The 22,088-nt window shown below is 41.3% G+C and overlaps 5 protein-coding genes and 1 non-coding gene across 6 annotated transcripts; 4 read left to right on the top strand and 2 right to left on the bottom strand.

Annotated features, from left to right (window-relative positions):
- The first annotated feature begins 3,337 nt into the window (after positions 1-3,337).
- LOC145703916 (uncharacterized) lies at positions 3,338-5,746 on the top strand. The gene is made up of 5 exons (XM_081781328.1): positions 3,338-3,539; positions 3,767-4,010; positions 4,337-4,431; positions 4,510-5,003; positions 5,103-5,746. Exons 1-5 carry the CDS (start codon positions 3,490-3,492, stop codon positions 5,525-5,527), a joined length of 1,308 nt encoding a protein of 435 aa, XP_081637454.1. The 5' UTR covers positions 3,338-3,489; the 3' UTR covers positions 5,528-5,746.
- Positions 5,747-5,774: 28 nt separating this feature from the next.
- On the bottom strand, positions 5,775-8,702 carry LOC145703814 (uncharacterized). The gene is made up of 9 exons (XM_081781209.1): positions 8,634-8,702; positions 7,750-8,486; positions 7,425-7,706; positions 7,292-7,382; positions 7,084-7,250; positions 6,737-7,041; positions 6,296-6,692; positions 5,987-6,252; positions 5,775-5,944 (listed from the first exon to the last, which is right to left on the bottom strand). Exons 1-9 carry the CDS (start codon positions 8,700-8,702, stop codon positions 5,841-5,843), a joined length of 2,418 nt encoding a protein of 805 aa, XP_081637335.1. The 3' UTR covers positions 5,775-5,840.
- Positions 8,703-9,300: 598 nt separating this feature from the next.
- Positions 9,301-11,382, top strand: LOC145703781 (ketohexokinase-like). Its single transcript, XM_081781172.1, has 6 exons — positions 9,301-9,497; positions 9,664-9,763; positions 9,794-10,027; positions 10,180-10,502; positions 10,696-10,790; positions 10,830-11,382. The coding sequence occupies exons 1-6, from the start codon at positions 9,367-9,369 to the stop codon at positions 10,937-10,939; spliced, it is 993 nt and encodes a 330-aa protein (XP_081637298.1). The 5' UTR covers positions 9,301-9,366; the 3' UTR covers positions 10,940-11,382.
- TRNAV-AAC (transfer RNA valine (anticodon AAC)) lies at positions 10,575-10,647 on the bottom strand. Its single transcript has one exon. It is a non-coding gene; the product is annotated as a tRNA-Val (tRNA).
- A 117-nt stretch (positions 11,383-11,499) lies between the features above and the next one.
- Positions 11,500-12,688, top strand: LOC145712106 (uncharacterized). Its single transcript, XM_081789796.1, has 3 exons — positions 11,500-11,631; positions 11,680-12,309; positions 12,352-12,688. The coding sequence occupies exons 1-3, from the start codon at positions 11,626-11,628 to the stop codon at positions 12,667-12,669; spliced, it is 954 nt and encodes a 317-aa protein (XP_081645922.1). The 5' UTR covers positions 11,500-11,625; the 3' UTR covers positions 12,670-12,688.
- Positions 12,689-13,048: 360 nt separating this feature from the next.
- On the top strand, positions 13,049-15,104 carry LOC145703771 (uncharacterized). Its single transcript, XM_081781161.1, has 6 exons — positions 13,049-13,211; positions 13,795-14,016; positions 14,064-14,281; positions 14,333-14,581; positions 14,644-14,707; positions 14,920-15,104. Exons 1-6 carry the CDS (start codon positions 13,082-13,084, stop codon positions 15,102-15,104), a joined length of 1,068 nt encoding a protein of 355 aa, XP_081637287.1. The 5' UTR covers positions 13,049-13,081.
- Positions 15,105-22,088: the final 6,984 nt, after the last annotated feature.

Raw genomic sequence — 22,088 nt, 5'->3', positions numbered from 1 at the left:
AAACTAATTTCAATGACTCTCTTTCTTTCAATTTGCAAATCGGAAATCTGCGACTCTCTGAAAAGAAGAAGGAATAAAAAGGTTTGAGCGAAGATTCTAAATTCTGTTTGAGAATAAAGTTTTCTGTAAAAATTTATCATCTCGATAAAAACCATCAAATACAATTATTTATTGCAGGGTGGGGAAAGGTCTACGGCACGGCACGGCACGGCACTGCGGCACGGACACGGCACGGCACGTGCCGTGCCGTGCCGTTCCATTCAGTGAATTTCAGTTTGGACACGGCACGGTGCCGCGGCACTGGGGTTAGGGTTAGGCGAAGCCCCGTTCCTTGATTTTTAAATTTAAGGGGCTTGACGGCCCTTCGGGCCGTTTCAGCCCCGTTCCTTGATTTTTAAATTTAAGGGGCTTGACGGCCCTTCGGGCCGTTTCAGCCCCGTTCCTTGATTTTTAAATTTAAGGGGCTTGACAATGGCAGGGAACTCTGAGGTGATCAATTTCAGTTACTTCCCAAATCCCACCCACCCCCATTAACTGTTAAAATACAATTTATCCAGGTTTTAATTCAAATTATGGTTTTTATTCAGATTTCAAAAACAAATTCAAAATTTTTCGAAAATAATTTTTCACGAAATTTCTCGGTCGATACCTACGTTGCAGACGAATTGATTAAATAAAATTACATTCAAAAATTTTTGAGTGTTTTTTACGAGAAAAAAAGAAAAAAACTGTGCCATGCCGTGCTGTGCCGTGTCCCGGCACGCGTTCTTAAATTTTTTGCCGTGCCGTGCCGTGCCGTGCCACGGCACAGGAATTTTTGGTGTGCCGTGCCGTGCCGGTGCCGTTAAATTTTCTTAAGACATTCCCCACCCTGATTTATTGTTGAGATTGACTGCGTTAATATTGAATCATGAGAATCGTTTTCGAACGTTTTCGTTTATTTAAAACATCATCAGGAAAACTAAAAACTGTTACGACAGTAAAAAGAAAGAAAACTAACTTGGTGTGTGAAAAAGCTGGACAGATAGCTAACTGAATCAAAATTTTCAAAAGCAGAAAACAAGTGAAAAAGGAATACAAGCGAAAGTTAGTCGAGCGCAAAGGAGGCCAAAAAGCCTCCTGATGATGTTTTAAATAAACGAAAACGTTCGAAAACGATCCTCATGATTCGATATCAAATACAATTATTTTGTATTAAAAAAGATAAAACTCATTTTGTCAAAAAGACAATTCCAAAGAGTCAAGAATCTTGACGCAAGATAATTATTTTGATAAATGTCGATTACTTTAATTTGTGTCAGGGGACTCAAATTTCAAAGCTGGCTAAAAGCTTATAAAAAAAAGTAGTCGGTAAAAATGTTTTGACCGTAAATTTGGTCAAATTGAAGAGTCGAATTTGGAGAAGGTGTCAGACTCTGACTCAGAGACCGACAAAAAAATTTCAAAAAATTCTGCGTGGAAATTTTCTGCCAATCAGAAGCCTCGATTCAGCTCGCCGACCAATCAGCAGCCGAGAAGCCGCCCCCGCGAAATTCACCGAAATTTTTTTTTCGATTCTTGACAGCTCCCCAAAATTCGACAATAAAATTAGACCAAATTCCTAATCCTAATCGTTACCACCCCTAAAATTTCAGGATAAAGTTTTTAGGCCAATCAGGTTTCAGAAAACAACTATCCGAAAATTTTGATTTTTCATGCAGAATTTATATCGGTTCGCCTAACATCCCGAAAAAAGATTTCATGAGCCTAAAGATGAAATTTGATTAAATTTCTTCCAGCGAGTTGTTTATGTTGTTAATTCGATGAAAAGCGTCTTTGGTAGTTCCATTTTGCGCGAATTATTGCAAGGTGCTCTGGTGTCGAGGATTTAGCTCCAGGAAGTGTCCTGGCAATGGTGGTGGTGCAGTGTGGTAATTAACGTGTGTTTTGCGCGTCTAAGTTGAGCACCACACTGCACCAGACCGACGAGACCGGGGCCGAGTTGCGCGGCCTCACGTTGCCGCTCACCGTGTCAGCGCCGACTTCGTGGAACATTGCGTTGCCTAAACAGGCTCCGTTTAGAGTCGACAAATAGAACACCGATATTATGAGCGCCCCTTATCGCATTGGCAATAATTTTTTTCGCCGATAAAGCTCATTTTGGAACAAGAAATTTGATTTCTCCCTATTTTTTCGGATTTTTTAAGGGTTAACAAAGTGACACCCTAAATTTTTAACCACCTTTATTTTTCAAATTTTCTCAAAATGTTAAGTATTTTCCTAATATTAAGGGGGTGACCAGCATTAAATTCAGATTTCAGAACGATTTTTCTGAAGCTTCTAGCTTGGATATACCCTTATTTTTTCTGTACACGAAACAGATAAATTCTTGCCAAAAATTTCATAAAATAATTTTTCGATAGAATAAGGGTATCTCCATGATAATTGATCGAAAAATTACGGTCAATATTGAGCATCTTTTATGAATCAGATAAAAAGAAAATTCCCTCGATTTTGAGCAGTGTCAAAAACCCTTAAATTATTGCCCCCCAAATCGAGCTCATTGTTTAGTCTGGGGTTTACAGAAGAGTTGTTTCTTCATGGAACCGGGCTGCTGTAAATCAGAGGACTCGGTCTCGGCCGAGCGCGCGCTGACCTCTAAAGCGGCGGCCCTAGCGCGCATCGTCAAGCGCAAATTTTTCAGAATTGAGCTTCCAAAATCAAACACCAGAAACGCCTTTCGCCGAAAAATCAAGGTTCCATTGAGTGAAACTAACGCATCGCGGAACAAAAAGAAAAACAGCAAGACAAAATTTCTCTTTTTCTCAAAATTAAGGGTGCAAATAAGGGTGTCACCATGTTATCTCAAAAAAAATCTGCCAAAAAGAAGAAATTATTAAAAAAAACTTAAAAAGTTGGGTTTTGAAAATTTTTTTTTTAATTTTCAAAAAATTAAATCCTTTTTTATCTTTTATTCAAAAAAAGCAGCGGTTTTATGCAGGAAAATCTTGAATTTAAAAAAAAATGATTTTTGTCTATTTCTTTTGAAAAAAAGAGCTAAAAGTAGGGAGAGTTGAGCTTTTTTACGTCTAAAAAGCCCCTTACGGAAGCCCTTAATCGTAATATCACTTCGATAACAAGTGTTGAACTCATTTTCTAGTGCGTCAGGCGATTGCATAACGTGAGCTTATCAGAACGAGCTCAATGTGCTGGCAGCGACATGTTCATTTCGGGGAGGCTTCCGCGAAAGCGCGCGTTGCGCGAGCATGGAGCGGCGCCCTCACCTTAGCGCGCGCGCCCTCCCCAACCGAATGTTCTTCTTGTGACGAGCCCTGCGACAGTCAGATCCTCACTTTGCAAGAACCAGTGAACACACTTTGCAAATAGTCTTACATAACACTACCAATTTCAAAAGAACCAATTTTTCAAAAAAAACAGAGATTTAACGAAGACGACACCCTTAATTCTGAAAAAACAGCAGAATACGAAGAGAGACCCTTAAAAAACACAATGTGCAACGACGACCATAAAGAATATCTTCGACAGTACGAAGCTGCTCGGTAAGCATCAAATAAAAATTTTTAACCCCTCTGAACCGAGTGGTACAAAATGTGCCAATTCGCGAAAAACGCCGGGGTAAATTCGTGGAATTGCCCTTGGTACCTGGCCAAGGTCGGCCCTGCGCCAACCTTGGCCTCGCGCCAAGCACCACCAAAGATACCCTTAGGGCAACCCTTAGTTTTTCAACCCCTTTTCTCAAAAAATTTTTTCTAATTACGATTTTTAGACTTCAAATGGAGAGACGCTGCACTTCCGAAGAATCGGACGAAGGCCTCGGCCATTCTGGCTCCGATGGCGAATCCAACCGAACTGGTTCTCCGACCCATCCAAAATGCGAAAACTTGGAAGAAATCGAAAACATGAACCTCGATGGCGAAAATGTCGAGCTCGACGAAAACGGAAAGCGAAAAGAAGACCTTTACAAATGCCGATACTGCGACCGAACCTTCTGCTACCTCTGTCACCTTAAGGTAAATATCGAAGTGAGACCCTTAAGAAAATTTTTAATTTTAAATCAAAGAAAATGCTTTTGAACTTGAAGAAACTTGACTTTTTCCGCTTGAAAAAGCTCAAATTTCGCAACTTCGTCTAAGCAATTTTCCCTTGGTGGAGCGCGCTTTGGCGGTGGTGTGGTAACTCGGTGCGGTGCACCACGTTGCCCCGCACGTTGACAAATGTCAATTGATTAATTACGTTTTTACTACACCACGCGAGCACACAGCACCACCGCACCTTAGTAAAAACCCCGTCTAAAGAGACACTAAACCCTTTTCCGTAATAAACAGCCTCTGTTTAGGTGCACGAGAGAGTTCACACTGGCGAGAAACCCTACAAATGTACTTACTGCGATGTCACATTCAGTCAACTCGGCTCCTTGACTGTCCACATGAGGTAAGAAATCATCGAAATCAAGGAAGAAAACATTTTCCTTTTCCCTTTCCGCGACTCATTTATTAACCTGTTCTCTAGAATCCACACCGGCGAAAAACCCTACGAGTGCCGAATCTGCCTCAAAAAGTTCCGCCACATCAACTCACTCCGCCGCCACCAGCGTCAAGTGCACCGAAAGACCCCTGCCGAGGTGGACGCTTCTCCTCGCGGAGCTGACATGATCCCCACTCCTGGCCGTGGCTTCCCCGCTGCCTCCGGTGCCCCAGCCACTCCCTACCCCGCCTATCCACCAGCCAATCTGGCCAACAGAGCCGCATTGAAGTCCGTCCTCGAGATGCGACAAATGGCCGCTGCTCACCACAACCCAGCAATGAACAATCTCAACTACGTTCGCCAAATGCAGCTCCAGCAGCAATACCAGCTCCAAGCCCAGCAGCAACAGCAACAAGCCGCCTGGCAGCAACAGCTCATCCGCTCGATGAGCCAGCACAGCCTCGCTCAGCCAAAACCTGTTGTCAAGTCGACCAACCACAGCATCGCCAGCATGATCTCCGATGCGCCACAAACTAACAGTAAATATACAGAACAAATTCAGTCAACAAAAATTTATATAATAAAACTCCAAATTTTAAATATTTTCATCGAAAAAATTCTTAATTCTTTCTTTTCAGAGCCGAAGAAACACTCTTTCTCCATCTCCGCCTTGGTCGGCGAGGACAGCGAATCGGAAGACGACACCGTCCGAATCGACTGCCCCGAGGTCGATGAAGAAGTCGACGTCATCTCCGACGATCACATCTCCGAGGACGCCCATTCCTCCGACCCATCAGCCTCGCCCTGCCACAGCGCTGGAAACACCAGCGATGACAGCGGCGCCGCCTCCGGCCACAGCATCAACATCGTTGTCAACGACGAGGACTTGCGACGAGCGCTCACCGTCGACCCCGAAGCCTCTCCGAAGCCGAAAAGGCTCGACTTCGCCAAAAACTTGCTGATATTGCTCTGCGAAATATTTCTTCGGATTCTGGCTTCCAGCACGATATCTGCTGCTAAAAAGCTTTTATTTATGGTTGCCAAGTCCGGAAAACCTTGTTAAATCTAACTGTAAACTGCCCCTTATTAACTGTCAATTCCTGCCTGAAGCGAACTTCTAGAATCTATCCCCTTTCTGATGCGAAAAAGTACAAAAATTATGTGAATCGCTTTTCACCTTGTTCAAAATGGGCTATTTTGGACGGTTTTATCACTGTTAATATTTATTATTTTAAAAACTGTACAATTTTTTTATTTATGAAATAAAAGTTCAAAAAAATTTTATCTCGCTTTTCAATTTTGATAAAAAATCTTAGGCCGAATAATTGTTTATTTGAAATTTGAACTAGTAATATAGTCAGGATTTTTCAGCATTGTTATTGATGAACTCGTTTTCTTCGACGCATTCGGTCGAATTGAGCCCATTTTTCCTCGCCGAAGAGATCGTCATCCGAACTGCTTGCATAGTCGTAGTCAGAGTCTGAAAGAATTGTTAAAGTTTCTCTCTAGAAATAATTTTCACCTGAGATAGAGCTGTCCGGTTCTGGCTCTCCACTCTGGTTGAAGCTGATAACGCTATCATCGGAATCAGATGGCTCGTAGAAGGGAACTGCGCTGACAACTGACTTCCAGGTTGGCTGAGGTGCCCAGCTGGGGACTACTGGTGGTCGGTAAGTAGGCGCGAAAGTTGGTGCCGGATAGTTCGTGCCGTAGCTTGGGCATTGATCGTTGATGGGATTTCGAACTGGAGCGTATCCTCGGTCGGGTAGGCTGGGGCAGAAACCGGAGCTAGAATTGGAATGGAGGTCATTTTTTCAATACTTTTTTTAACCTTGAGTCCAACTGGCAGTTGCACTTGCAGACTTCATTGATAGCGCCTTGAAGAATTCCCTCGAGCTTCTTGACCAAAGGATCGTTGCAAGCATATCCATTTTGCTGGCAAGAGCGGAGCTTTGTCATGACAGTCTCTCGGAGCTTCCTGACGTACGCTCGGTAGTATTCCTCAGTTTCGATTCCTCGTCCGGGTCCACCAGAAGGTCCTTGAGCACCTCGTGGTCCTGGAGGTCCACGTGGACCGGGTGGTCCTCGTTGTCCGCCGATTCCGGGAAGGCCAGCATCACCAGGCTCGCCAGAAGCGCCAGCTTGTCCACGGTCACCTTGTTTTCCGGGATTTCCGGGGGCGCCAGGGCTTCCGGGTCGTCCAGGGAGGCCATTTTTGCCAGGAGCACCTTTGGTCATTTTTTTAGTAAAAGAACACAAGGGATTCTCTTACCAGCTTGTCCTTGAGGACCATTCGCGCCTGGAAGACCGACTGGTCCGGGCTGACCCTTGGGACCGGCAGGACCGCATTCGCCTTGAGCACCAATTCCACCAGGAGAGCCAGCTGCTCCTCGCGGACCATTTGGACCAGGAAGACCACGGGGGCCAGGGAGACCTCGGGGTCCGCAGCAGCCAGATTTCGAGCAGCACTCAGGTCGCTTGGTGCAAATGTTGGGGTCTTGGAAGTCGCAGGCGGCGACTTTGAGCCAGATGTCGCAATCGCATCGTCGGCTTCCGCAGTTTTCGATCTTGTTGTTGCTATAAAAAGGGTTGAGTAAGCAATTCAGAAATCTTCTTTACCTAGAGTAATGGACAAGACAGTCGGCGATGGAGTCAGTGACAGCCTGGTTTTTGACGGAAGAATCTCGGTTGGAGGCTTGATCGTAGGCGGAGCACTTTGGTTGTCGTCCCTGGAATCGGGTGAAGAGGGAGGCGTCTCGGACTTCCATTCCGTTTTCGATCATGAGCTGAATCGTTGTTTGAAATTATAATGAGAAAAAGTGCTTACAGCTTGAATATCTCGGCATTTCTCGAAAGTGATTCCTCGTTGCCAGTTCTTCAAGACATCGACGACAGTTGGATTGTAGCAATCCTCAAATCTAGAAAAAAAAGTTAAAAAAATTTCTAGAGCAGTGTTTTACCTGTTGTCAGTGAGAATTCGTCGATTTTCAAAGGGATGCTTCGAATACGAGCAGGGAACTTGGTTGGGGCTCTGGACGAGAAGCTTGACATCTTGGTTTTTGCACTGGATTTCCATCAATTTGAACATGGAGATGACCTTGTTTCGCATGACGCAAACAGTCGGAGTCATACTGTGGCATGGAAGGGGCTGGAGGACATCTCGGCGAATGAACTCCTCGAGAGTTTTTGCATCTGAGCAGCTGACGATTTGTCTTTGGGAGCATTGTACGGTGTGTACGCATCTAGAAATGGAGGTCAAAACTGCCAGAAAGAAAGCTAACTTACGAAGGAGAAGACAAGTCCAAGCAGCACTTGTTTCTCTGCTCAGTCAAATAGTCAGAGCAAATATTTTCCAAGAAATCGCCGCCGGCAGTTCCTCGCCATTTCTTCAGAATTTCCACTTTTTTGGGGTCGATATAATCGTTGAACTTGCTGACTTCGCTTCGATCGGAAAGGGGTGTTTCGAACTCGGAGATGCAAATGCAATCCTCGCACTGCAAATGACCGTTGGTGATGTAGTAGACGAGTTTCTCCTCGCACTGGGCGAACTGGTCATCGTGCTGGTTTTGCGCGAATTGACGGTACTCCTCGAACATGTCGAAGGCCTTGTAGAAAGCAGGGATGAAATGGGCGTTGTTCATTGGCTGGATGTCGTCGACGGATCGGAGGACAACGTCGGAGATGACATCTTCGAAGTAGTTGATTCCATCGATGAGGGTGAGGTCGATCTTGATGTTGCGCTTGACACCGTATCGGATCAAACCGAGCTTGAGGGTTCCAGGAATGACGCCCGCATCGTGGACTTCATCGACGACGGTTCGGATGGTCTTGGCGATGGCACCGATTTCGTTTCGGATGTCGCAGCCGAGTTGGACGATGACGACGACGCAGGTCTGGAGGGGCAGGCAGCTGACTTCGTTGCACTTGCACCAGGAATTGACTGGAACTCCAAGGGCGGTGTTGGCATCGCAGTTGTAGGAAACTGGGTTTGGTCGAGGGCCGCGGACATCGGCTTCGTCGGCCTTTCAGAGGTCGAAATTTCTATTTCTATTTATCAATTTCTGAGAAAAAAAACTTTTAATTTCGGAAAAAGTCAAAATGAAAAATTTCAACCATTCCTGCAACTCATAGGACCATCCTCCAACACTGCTTCTCGGATTGCTGTTAACCCTCTTTCGTCTGTGAATCTTCGCGTCAGCGACGCTGAGCGCCAGCGCGAGCTGCAGCAACAATCTCATCTCGAACTGGAATGTGCTTTTTGGAGCAAAATAAAGCACCTTCTACCGGCAAAGGGTAATTATTAATTTGTTTGTTTGTGCTGCGTTTTTGCCAAGTCCAGATAAAGCTCCAAAGATGAAGTGAACAAACAGACCAAATCGTTTTTTTCCCGGCGACTGCGGCGCAAATAGAAGTTTTTCGCTATGTAAAGCATTATTTTTTGACAAGTTGGATTCTGGTCAAGGTCACTTTCTCTGTCTAGATTTGTCATAAAATGAAATATTTTTTAATTAAAAATTATTTATTGATATAATATTTTTTATCATATTATTATTTAAAATAAATAATAAAATATAATCTAAATATTATATAAATATAATAAAAAAAATATATAATATAATTACAAAATTAAAAAAAAAATATATTATCTAATACAAATATAATAATGATTTAAATATTTTAATATATTTCATTTTTTTATTTATTTAGTCGCCGAATCCTTATTGATATTTTCTAGACCATCAAAAGACCCTTCCTTCCTCAAATAAAATTTAATGCTAGCCTCCTAATCAACCGTAGTAAAATATAAAAAATGAAGAGCTGACTCTCCAAGCTGAGTGCTCGCCGCAAGATAAGCGCTCGTCACGGATAGAAATCGCCATATTTTTGAAAGTGAAAGAGAAAATGGAGGAAAAGCGGATCTTATGCGTTGGCTTAACTTGCCTGGATATAGTTACGGAAGTCGCTGGATTTCCAAAAGAAGATACGGACCAACGATCAGCCGGGATGAGCTGGCGAAGAGGCGGGAATGCCAGGTAAAAAATTGATCTAAATATCTGAAATAATTCATCTGATTTCATCTGACGATTTTATCGGACAGGAAGAATCTGATGAAGAAAAGCTGAGCCTTCAAATTTCGATCACTCAAAGTTTGTTTCCCCTGTGACAAATGATAGGCTCGCTATAAAAACCTTCTTTTAGCAATAACTGTACAACTCTTCGAAATCTCCAAAAATCCTGTGAATTCTTCGGCGCCATGAGTTCTTTAGGAAAATTTCAAAATCGAGCAAAAAATCTTCATCCAACTCGTTTTTTTGAAATCAAGGAAGACAACGACGTCGCATCAAAATTCGCGGAACAAGATCTTTCATCCCTCGAAATCGCGTTTGAAAACTGCGTTCGATTTCCCCACCCTCTTCCGAGCTCGATTATCCTGCTGAACAACGAAAATGGGACAAGAACGATTGTGCATCATCGGGGCGGAATGCCGGAAATAACAACTGAAGATTTCAAAAAACTCGATTTGACGAAGTACAAATGGATTCATTTTGAAGGACGGGCACGGGTTCGGGATAAAAAAACTATGGACATCATCGTTTTTTTCCTAGAAGAGACGTTTTTTCGACTCGATAATTTTTTAAACGTCTCTTTTAATATTTTTTATAGATGAATTGCCAAAATTACAAATAAGGAAAAAAGAACTCGAACCGAAAATAGACAAAATCAGGAGAAAGACCAGATGTTTCAGAAATGATCGCTCATGCTCTTCAAGAACGGAAGAAAAACCCCGCTCTTGATTTCAAAGTTTCTGTTGAGCTTGAAAAAACATACGAAGGAGTTGAAGGACTCGGGACAGAAGCTGATGTGGTCTTTGTCAGCAAAGAGTTTACCGGCAAATTTGGGTGCGAAAGTGGCGATGAAATGGTCAAGAAATTCAGGAAGAGGTCGAAATCGAGCACTTTGGCAAGAGAAATGGATGATTTTGGATCTTTTTTGAAGAGAGAAGATTGTAAAAGATGCGATGCTTATTTGTCCCTGGGGAGATAAGGGAGCGTTTGCCAGGTAAACAGACCTTCGGACCGACTTTCATTTTTGGCCCGCAAAAAAAAACTTGTTTCCGCCCGGGCTCGAACCGGGGACCTTTCGCGTGTTAGGCGAACGTGATAACCACTACACTACGGAAACTTGAAGTTGCTTTCATGAGTCGTTTATAAATCTGACCACAAATTCTAGTGATGCACATGGAACTTACTCCTCGCCAGTTTTTAGCCCGGAAAAGGTGGTGGATACGATCGGCGCTGGCGATTCTTTTGTTGGAGCTACGATTGGTAGGACCCATGATGGACATTTGGATAATGATTTTTAAGCGAAATTGAGCGAGGGAATGTCCTTGAAAGACACGATCGAGTTTTCCTGCAAATACGCCGGCGCCAAGTGCGGAATAATGGGACTCAAAGATGTTCCTTTTCCGAAATAATGTGTTTTCTGAATCAAATATAGACTATATTATATAGTCTGAATCGGTGATCTTTCCTGTTTGGAAGTATGCAATTAAAAATGGTACAGGACCAATTCTTCTTCAATTTGGCTAGAATTGGTATGATCACCCTAACCCTAAAGCCTCACTTCGCCCCCGCCCCGGCACCCCCAAAGACGGCACTTTCCGGCCCCCTTTCCCTAACCCCTAACCGAGAAAAGGTTTCGTATCATACCAATTCTAGCTTTATTATAGAAGAATTGGTCCTGTACGAATTCTAATTGCACTCTTTCTCCTGCTTCATTCTTTAGAAATCAAAAAATTAGAACAAATTCATGCAAAAAAATCACTTGATATTGGAAATTCGCTCAAATTAGAGCCCTCATCTTAGCTTGAGGAAAAACATGTTTCCGTCATCGCATTTCTCGAAATATATTTTAGTTGTCTTGTGAGAATGTTGTCGTAAAACATTTGCTCAATCGTTTATTACATCGGCTTTGCTTATTCATAACCTTTTTGGACACCAAACGACAATCGTGTTTTCTTGTTTTCAATAGAAGTTATATGATATAATCGAGTTTTAATTCGCATCGCCACCTAGAGGAAAGGTCAGGGAAAGCCGTTGATAAGGAAGGAGCTCTTGGTGCTCCTTTTTATTATCACACAGTTTGATTTAAAACTGCGAAATGAAGGTAAAGTCCAAGAGATAGAGATTTGTCCATAACCTGAATTGTCCTAAGTTTTTCTCCCTCGTTGCTGGCGCTGCTGCCTCCTCTTACGAGACGACTGAAGCATACACGATGTCGACAATGAACAGCGAGCCTTGGACCACCCCCGATCGAATAACCAACTGTGGTGGCACCATCAGAAGGCCAAAGACCTTCTCGTCCCCAGACTTCGCTTCTGGTAGCTACCAAAACTACCTGAGCTGCACCTGGGACATTTCCCTTCGCGGCGTTGCTGGCTTCTGGATCGTGCCAAAAACATTTGACATCGAGTCGATTGGCTTTTGGCACGACGGCCAAGGCTATGATCTCCCTGACCATGGTCCTAAGCCCAACTGCGCATTCGATCATGTCAAGGTGATCGCCAACGGCGTCGAGAGCAATTTCTGCGGAACCAATTTAGGTGTAGCATCAGAGGCTGGAAAAGGCACAAAGGAAGAAGGAGGAAAATGGACACCAGATCTTGTCAATGCCAGCGAAGACGGCTTCAAGAAAATGTTCGTCTTGGGTGGCGATGCCACTGTGAGCATGACAACCGACTTTACCAACGGAGTAGATCTCGACGGAAATTGGAATCGATTCGCCGGTTTCGAGTTCGAGCTCGTGGAAGCCGATCGACTTGATATTATTGAATATTACTTTGGGGTAAGAAAAACCAAAGAAACTGTCATTTATTTATAATCATAGAAAATCGCCGGCAATATCATAGACGAGAGAAAATTTAACCGATTTGTGAACCGATTCCATAAAATCCTCGCAAAGGCCCGATCTTCCGCGACTGGCGAAAACTGCTACGAAGAAAACGGCTTCGGAGCGAGTGACACTTCTGACGATGTTCAAGTTTTCCACGAGAGCAATACGTGCACTTTGAATTCTCAAGTGAACGCAGCGCTCAACAGCTGGGCTAGAAACAACGCCTGTGTCGGTCGAGGCAAGGTCTATCGCCAAATCATTCGAGCTGCGAGAAAGATCAGAAATTTCTACAACTCTGCAAACGACTGTTGAAATAAACAAAAAAATATTCAAAAATCAATTTTCAAAACCGCAAATTTTCTTCACTTCCTTTGGAGTCAAAATTGCAGAAATGACAGTTATCTTCGGACAAACACAAATAAATAATGATTGAAAATTAATCAACCCTCGCGGAAAGCATCGAGCTTCAGCCTTTTGAATAATTCAGCCGACAAGTGGTCGAGGATACGTGGTCACTTGTCGGAAGCCAAAAAGCTTCTTCAATCTTTTATCAACCAATTCGACATTGGGTGACATTGAACGACAACGCTTTCTAGAATAATTTTCTGATCTTCCATGATTTCATCAATTTTTATTTGCTTTGTCGTATTTGCCTTGCGGCTCATTATTTTTCTCGCGCAATTCAAATTTGCCGCAAATTTGATTGAAAAAAAACAGAGAAAAAATGGTGATGATATTGGATTTACGATCTGATACCTTTACGAAGCCGACGCCGGAGATGAGGAAACTCATGGCCGAAGCTGAAGTTGGCGACGATGTTTTTGGAGAAGATCCGACAGTGAATCTTTTGCAAGGTAAAAATTGAGGGCTTTGCTAATAGCTTTGTTTTGCGTCAAAAGATAACTGCTAATGATTTTCTCTTATTAACTGTCTATCAGATATTATGAGAATCTTCTCTTATTCGCCTGACTAACATGTTTATTGTCTACTGTTAGTAATAGACGATCGAGACAATTTTCCATGACAGGATTCAAAAAGGTCAATCAAAGCCCAGTTTATTGATCAGAGAGTAAACAAGGTCGCATCTTTCTCGGACACCTCATGATCCTTCAGGCTTCTCTGCGTCGTTGTCTCTCAAGGCGACAGTACCAGGGCGGTAGTCAGTGCTGTCTTTTAGAATCCAGTTGTACTGCTCTTCAGCTGCATTGATATTGTCAATTGAATCTCTATGCGCTCTTTCTTTCGCGTTATTCTGATCAGAAGGCGAGGAACGATGAAAATCCTCGCTATCAGCCATCGAAATGAAAAAAAATAAGATTAATTTTGATGATTTTTTTTTTCTCAGATGTTTTTGGCAGCGTTTCCTGTTTATTTTCTTTTGGAAAACATTGAGGATATGAATCAATAAAAAATATCATATCAAGCTTTACTTTTCAGAAACCGCTGCTCAAATGACCGGAAAAGAAAAGGGCCTGTATCTTGCTTCAACGACAATGAGCAATCTTTGCGGAATCCTCGGAACTTGCTGGGAGCGTGGCGCGGAAATCTTCATTGGCGACAAATCCCATATCGCGCTGTACGAGCAGGGAAATGTTTCGCAAATGGGAGGAGTCATGGTCAGGACAGTGCCGAATAACGATGATGGGAGCTTTGATCTTGGTTTGAACCAAAAAAAAAATTTTCGATTTTTAAAATTTTTGTTTAAGATTATCTTGAAACGCTGATCCATACCGTCGACGACCCTCATTTTCCACGAGCAAAGGCGATCGTCGTCGAAGTCACGCACAACATGATGGGTGGTTCTGTTCCGTCCCTCGAGTGGCTGTGCAAAGTTCGCGAGTTCGCAAACAAACACAAGCTCAGAGTTCATATGGACGGCGCCAGAGCTTTTAATGCTCTTCAACATCTGGGCATTGGGATCAAGGTAACCCCAATAAATGCCTTGGAACAAATTAAACTCGTTTTTCTTTTTCAGGAATTGTGCGCCTTTGCTGATAGCGTTTCCATCTGCACTTCAAAGGGCCTCGGTGCACCGGTCGGATCTCTTCTTGTTTCTGACGCAGCCACGATAAAGCGATGTCACCGAGTACGAAAAGCTCTTGGCGGAGGAATGCGCCAGGCGGGAATTATTGCAGCAGCATCGCTCTATGGACTCACAGAAATGTCGAAAAGAATTCATGAAGATACGGAGAACGCGAAAGCTTTGGCGAATGTCGTTTCGAAGGAAAAAGGGATGACTATTTCTCATTTCAATTTTCGGAAACCCGGGTCACCCTCTTTTTAAAGTTTGATTTTGTCGAAATCGATGTAAAAATGGTCCACTCAAATATCGTTCGATTCAAGCTCAAAGGTAACCTCCTCTTCGCGCCAGGATCTGAAAATAATAATATAAATATCGACAATGCTGAAAATGTCATCAATGTCACGAATGGCACGAATGTCACGAATATTACGAAAACATCCTTCTATTTTCGTGACATTTTCAGCAAAATCGTGACATTCGCGACATTCGCGATATTCGTGACGTTCGTGACATTTTCAGAACTGACCGAAAATATCTAGGTCATTCTCAGGAAGAATTCATCAAGCGATGCGGAGATGATAGTGAAGGAGTTCAAGTGAAGATTTTGATTGTTTCCGGAGGCTTCATTCGAGCTGTTTTCCACAATGATGCAAAAAGAGAAGCTGTTAAAATTGGCCTCGCAAAAGTTGAAAAGCTCCTTTCTGAAATGTCCAAAAAGCAATAAAAATTAAAATCACTGAAAGTCTGTCTTAATTTTTTTCTGAGAATCAGGTTTGCTTATTTGCAGAAAAAGAAAACTGGGTCTGATCATCAGACTCTGATGAGCCTGTAATTGTCCTTGGAAATGAAGCAATTGTCCAGAAGGCTTCTTATTCTTAGCATCAGGTGATTACGGCTCGCTGGGTTTAACCTCGCTCAAAAGAGTAACTGGCTATTCAGATTCTTGTCAAAGTCTGACTTTTTTTGAAAGCAAGAAGGAAAGAAGATTTATGGAGCTGAAAGATGGTGAGTAGGGGCGTTCTAATTTAACCCTTGGAGAAAACTTATGCTCATTAAAAGAAGGGATAAAAGGCTTTATTCTTTGCTTAATGACTTTTCCGAAAGTAAGTAACTTTTCTGAGCAGAGGTTAAGACGCGAAGGAGTGATCCTCCTTACGTCTGAAAAAATGACTTTTTATTGAACCGTCAGTCTTTATTTTAGCTAAAATAGTTCATCGCAGTCTTCGATACCCCAAAACTGACAAAGAGAATCTTTATCAAGCGTTTTCAGTTTATTTTTTAAAGCAAAAAGAGTGCGAAAATGTAAGTGAATCAGAATCAAGTTCTCATAATTCCCGTGTTCAAAAATATCTTTTATAATTTTTAAGCGATAGACATCATATTGACACCCTTATTTTATATCGGCATTTTCCGGGATTACACTCGAGTAAAAAAGGGGTTAGGCTGCTGATTGGCCGGTTAGCCCTATCAAGGCTTCTGATTGGTTGAAAATTTCCCTGCATAATTTTTCGAAATTTTCGGGACAATTTTGACAAAAAAATTCCGCAAAAATTTTAGACCAATAAGATTTCTGTATTTGGCTAGCATTTTTTCAACTTGATTATTTTGTTACTACTGTAGGTCAAGAAGCGATTGCGACAGCTTTTCTGTTTCAGTCCATTTTCAGCAGAATCATATTGTCACGTCGAATCGGCGTTGCATAATTGTATTCAGCTTTTGTGGTTTATCCTGCGCCGCTCACCAGTGGTCTAGGGCGCGTTATAAATCTTTGACAAGTTGTGGTGCCACTGAGCTGTCCGCTAATGTTGTAGCCGCTTGTTGAAAAAAGAAAAGTCTTTTTCGAAAGAAATCTTTCGTAATTTTTTTTTTTTGAGAAAGATGAACTTGATCGTTAATTATCGATAGAACAGTCGATTCGGAAATAACCGAGCCTGTATTGAATAAAAGAGACAGTTAGAGGCAGACAGCATTGACAAGAAATTGAAAAGATGTTACAGCATTATGACGGGGCTCTGCGTAAGTCGATACTGTCTTTTCCGAAATCTCGATTTTTTCTGTGGATTTTGCGCCTGGGTTTTTTGATTTGAATTTTTGACTTTTTACCAAGATATATCAAAATGAATATGTTTTTTTATGAAAGATGAATTACTATAAGAATTTTTCGGGCAAAAAAATTTTTTTTGAGATATTGGTATATTCTAAAAGCCCGTTAAAAGTTATACAGAATCACAAAATTCTAGGGTCAGATGACGACATTATGACGTCATCAGGCTGATTTGAAAATTTTGTCTTTGGAACGCTTTTTCGAGCCGAAAACGTTTTCTGATTTTATTTTTCTTGACGGATTCGGATTTTCCATGAAAAACGACGTAGGGACCCGGGATCAAACCATTGAATATCAACCATTACCGACCAGTTCAATTTTTGAAACCGGTCGGTTCGAAAAATAAACCTCGGGTCCCTACGTAGTTTTTCATGGCGAACAAAATGCCACCAATAGAAAAATCTATTCCAAGCAAAAACCGCCTCAAAAAGCGTTCCAAAGTTTCATGAACTTGGAGCCTTTTCGGACATTAATTCATCATAAATGACGTCATAATGACGTCATTGAGCCCTAGAAATTTAGGAATCGACTAATTTTGACTTGGGCTTTCAGAATATGTTCTTATCTCAAAAAAATGAATTTTTGGCCAAATCCGGGTGGTGTCATAAATCGACGAAAAAATCTCGACAAATTTTGAGTTTGGGGGATATGCGGCTGCTGATTGGCTAGTTGACCGAATCCAGGCTTCTGATTGGTTGATTTTCCACGCAAAATTCGTCGGAATTTTTCGTCGGTTCCTGACACCTCCCCCCTCCCCCCAAATTAAAACATCTTATGGTCTTTACATCCCCAAAAATATGGGTGTCTGGAACCAACCAAAAAATTTCGAGAAATTTTAGATTGAGATTTTTAACCAATCAGATGCCTGAATTCGGCTCATAGGCCAATCAGCAGCCGAGAAGCCACCCAGGCAAAATTTGTCGAATTTTTCTTTGTCGGTTGAGGGCACCAAAAATATTTGTCAAAATTCTCAAATTTTTAGATAAGACCAATAAAACGTTCATTTTTATCAGTTTTTTCATTTAAATTTTCATAAAAAAAGAAATTTCGATCTTGAATTTGTAAATATTCCATTTCTCCTTTTTTAAATATTCATCCTGCTTCTGAATTCGGTCGCGCATTTACAAATGATACAGTTACCTCCTTGCGCCTTTGAAAAAATAAGAAAACAGGAAAAATTAAAAACAGAGCGAAAAAAAGCAATTATGCTTATTAAATTGAACCCACTTTTGAGAAAGCAGCGAAAATTGAAATAATGAAGGTTGAAAGAAGGTTTCAAAAAAGAGAGTTTGCATTTTAAGAGTCCTTTCAAATGGCAAACCAGACTTCGCCCAGCTTTCTTTTCGGCATTTCCGCTGCAGGAACCGGATCGGCAATAAAAATTAACCGCTAAAAGAACGAGCTCTGTCGAGAGCGATCTGATTTCTCTCTTTGCTTCGTTTGATCCGGCTTAAAGTTATCCTGATCAGCTGGATTATAATGGGAAATACAATCACGATCCTTGGGCTAATATACAGTCGGCCAAAGCATGCAATATCCTTTGTTACGTCTGAGAAGCGAAAACGCATTACTTTCAATTATTTACTCAGGTACAAAATGAACAGATATTTATCGTTAAGTTCGATCTTTTAATTTGAAAAAAAGAATAATGACTCATAATTTATATATCATGATTCATGAATCGTAATTAATGAGTCATGAAAAAGGAAAAATTAAGGAGGTGGCATCGGGAACCGACAAAAAATTTCGATAAATTTTGCGTGGGCGGATTGTTGGCTGATGATTCGCCGGTTTATTCAGGCTTTTGATTGGTTAAAAATTTCAATGCTTAATTTGTCGAATTTTTTTGTCTGTTCCTAACACCTGCCAAAATTAAAAGTGTCTATTTTTATTTTTCGGTCGAACTTTTATTTTGACTCTCAAAAATAAGGGTTCAACCATCCTTTTGTTAATTTATCTTTGTTGGCGTCATTTGTCCTTCAAAAGCTTATTTTAAGCAATTCGGTTGCCGACATGTTAATTGGAGTGTTCATCACCCCGATTGCACTGTACCAGCATATTTGGGGCTGGCCGACGAACGTTCCATGTCACGGGCTCGCTCATCAGAGCTCATAACTGTTGCATTACTGTTCTTTTTCGAGGATGAGTAGAGCCCGAAATAAGTCTTTCCTGGGTTGGAACTGATGTGACATGTTGCACGGTTTCCTGCTTGTCGCTTATGGTCATTTCGCTTGGTAAGTACTGAAGTTCATCTGAGTTCTTACGGTTTCCCCTTTTTTTCTGGAAAGTACGCTGCGAACGGGTGAATAATTCAGCTCTTTTCAGACCGCTGGTTTATGTGCGTAAAGCCTATTCCGCCCTCATGGTACAACGACTCGTTCTCAGTATTGATCATAAGCTTCATGTGGCTCATCTCAATCGTTTTGGCCTTGGTGACGCTCAGTCCGATTTCGCTCATTTCTGTCGATATAAAAGGTAGATCCATTAATCTTTCAATCCCCTCCAGTCAAAAAGAGTACAGTTGACTCAATCAAACGAAAAACTGTATCTTTCCAAATAAAAAGAAACCCTCCGAAACGGCAGCAATAATTGAGCAACTGTAAAAAAACTAGATGGATATTTGATTTTGTCCAATTTTGCTTATGATTATTCAAAAAGGTCTCTTTTTAAAAAAGAGGTTGACATTTCCATTTGGAGTTCACTCATTTTGTAGCTGGTGTTTTTTGAATGAGGCTTTGTACTGACAACATTTTCTTAATGACTGCTGAAAATCTGTCAAGTTTAGGTTGTCAATTTTGACCTAGAAAATGAATAAAAAAGGCATGAATTTTTACTGAAATCTGATCGGCCTACTGGCCGAATGCGGATATCTGATTGGCTAGAAATTTTTATGAAAATCGGCTTAATTTTCTCACTAAAACAAAAAATGGAAGTAAATTTTTGGATTCGCCAATAAGATTGCTGTTTCTTGCCTTCCGGCCAATCAAAAGCCTGATTCGTAAAATCACTTCAATTTTTTATTTATCCCTTGTTTTCGCACCTAGCCGAATAAACGATACTTTATTAATAAAAACAGTGTTTTCAGAAGCAGAAAATAATGGAACAACCATGTGCATTGCATCATTCAACCCAATCATGACAATTTCCTCGACGGCCGTTTCATTCATTCTCCCTGGAATAATAATTATCTTGGCGAATGTTGGCATAGCAAAGACTGGACTGAGATTGAGAGAGAACACGATCAAAAGACAGCCGAAAGTCGAGGGCAAAGATGTTCGAAAAAGTGTCAGGAATGTTTCAAATCTCATCAGAATCGACTGAAAGCTGGTATTTTGAAACTAAATGAAGAAGAAGAGCAGAATACGCAAAATCTCGCGAAATAAAATTGACGATGACTTGCGTCAAACTTAGTCTCGCCTTTGTCGTCTGTTGGGTTCCCTTTGTTGTTCTAAGCCAGGTTTTTTAATAATCAAAATCAAGGAGGAGACTTTGACGTCTGACCTAAATATTAAAAATGCCGGAGATACTTATGACAAAAAACCTGGAATAAGTACTGTCAGATCAGTCTACCTAACGTCGGGGATCGAGATTGAGTCTGCCCTGTTCGACAAATGCTTCGGCTTCTCAATTTGGCTTGGCTGGCTGAATTCCGCTGTGAACCCGGTTATTTATTACACGAATCGAGAGGTACTTCCAACGAGAAATTAACCCCTAAGTCACGATCAAGGACATCTCCCTAAAGAAGCAGGGGTACTCAGAATGTATAGCCATATTAAAAATTCAGTGCTCCGATTTCTGATTTCATTCATTAAAATTAACACCCTATCAATATGAATCAAATGATATTAAGCACGCGATGAGACTGAAAAGAAAATTAATGCGCTGGCGAAAAGAAATACAAATGAGTCTAACTTGCTCAAGGTTATTTACTCCGTAAGTAAATTGCCTTAAAAATGAGTGTTCTATTCCGCCCTTTTCAATTTGCGGACATATTGCAATTTGCAATCGATGCTGATAATTCCTTCAGGCCAGGAGATAAGTCCGACTCAGTCATCGAAAACACCAGTCAAATGCCGACCTCAGTTGAAACATATAAAAACCCGACCGCCGAACTCAAGTTCTGAACCTTCAACCCGTTCAATCTGTACAAATGATGCCATATTTATTTCTCAGCACAAAGAACAAAATTCTTCATTCTGAATATTCATTTGATTAAACACGGAAAATCATCTTATTGATTATAATTTCAATTTCAAGGAGTCAATGTTTGATTATTTATTTTTATTCAAATCATGCAATTTAACAAGGATCACATTCAAATTTCATCTAAAATCAGAGTTACAAATTTCGCTTTATTTTTGCTGAGACGAGTCCGCCTTAGTAATAATTTCTTTGAGGTGAGCTGAGCTGAGCTGGTCTTTTTCAGAGATCATTGAGCGGAGCTGAGCCGAGAAGTTTTTTTTGTAGTTGAGCTAAGCTGAGCTGAGCAAACCCTAACTGGAGCTGAGCTGACCGAGCTCAGCTTAGCTGAGCTATATTTATTGTGGTTTAAGGACCCCCCCGTCAACAGTTTTCGAAAAATTGATTTTCGGAATTTTAAAATTTTGACCCCGGAAATGAATTCTACGGGTCAAAAAACGATTTTGAGGCTTCATTTTTTGGGGGTCTATCTCGACTCTAACACCCTCAAAATCGCGTTTGAAAATTGGACTTTTTGGCGAAAAATGACTGAAAAGTCCCAATTTTGCTAAAAATTTTTGAATTTTATTGGTCAAGAAGAGCTCCGAACAGGTTTTATGATGTATGAAACTTCCAGGCACACTCAGAAGCCGAAATATGGCTTTTTTGAAATTTTCGATTTTTTGAGGAAAATTGTTGACGGGGGGGTCCTTGAGTTGTTTAATTGTGTTAAAAATAATAAAGCTGAGCTGAGCTAAGCAAAGTGAAGATTGTCTGAGCTGAGCTGTGCAGATCATATCACTTTCAAAAATCCCTGAGCTGAGCTGAGCAGTCACTCAGCTAGCTCAGCTCACTCAGCTCAGCTCAGTAAATTTGCAACTCTGGCTAAAATTAAAATTGTAGTTGCCGACAAGGTGAAATTTTCATTCATTCATTATCTCCTCGGTGACACGGTCACTCTCCAGCCGAATATCGATCAAAATCCAAATCGTGGATGTCAAAATGCCAACAGTCAAAATAACTCCCCACAAATTCGCGATCATCTTGCCGTAGAATTGCCACGCAGCATTGTAGTGTTTCTTTTTCATCTTATAATCTCATAATCGTATTTAACTGAGCATTGATTTTCAAAAACCTTTGATATCTTGATTTTTAACTGGATCTGCCTTCAAACGAATAAGCTTTGGGATTTCATAATTGTCAGTTTTGAAAATTTGGAAAAATCTGGCCAGGTTGTAAGCAAATCTACTCCGACGAGTACAAAAGCTTTTGACGATTTCGTTTCTTCCGTCGTAATACCACAATGTTCGTGCTTAATGAATTTATTGCATAGAATCATGAGAAGGGACTCACTTATGATTAAATGTGCGCATACGCTTCCAATGACACTGATAAGAAATAAATAAAGAATTCGAGGAGCGACTT

Source organism: Oikopleura dioica, chromosome 1 (assembly GCF_907165135.1).
Source record: "Oikopleura dioica chromosome 1, OKI2018_I68_1.0, whole genome shotgun sequence".
Classification (NCBI taxonomy): Eukaryota; Metazoa; Chordata; class Appendicularia; order Copelata; family Oikopleuridae; genus Oikopleura; species Oikopleura dioica.
Note: the sequence above shows the minus strand (reverse complement) of the source record. Positions and strands in the feature narration are given on the sequence as shown.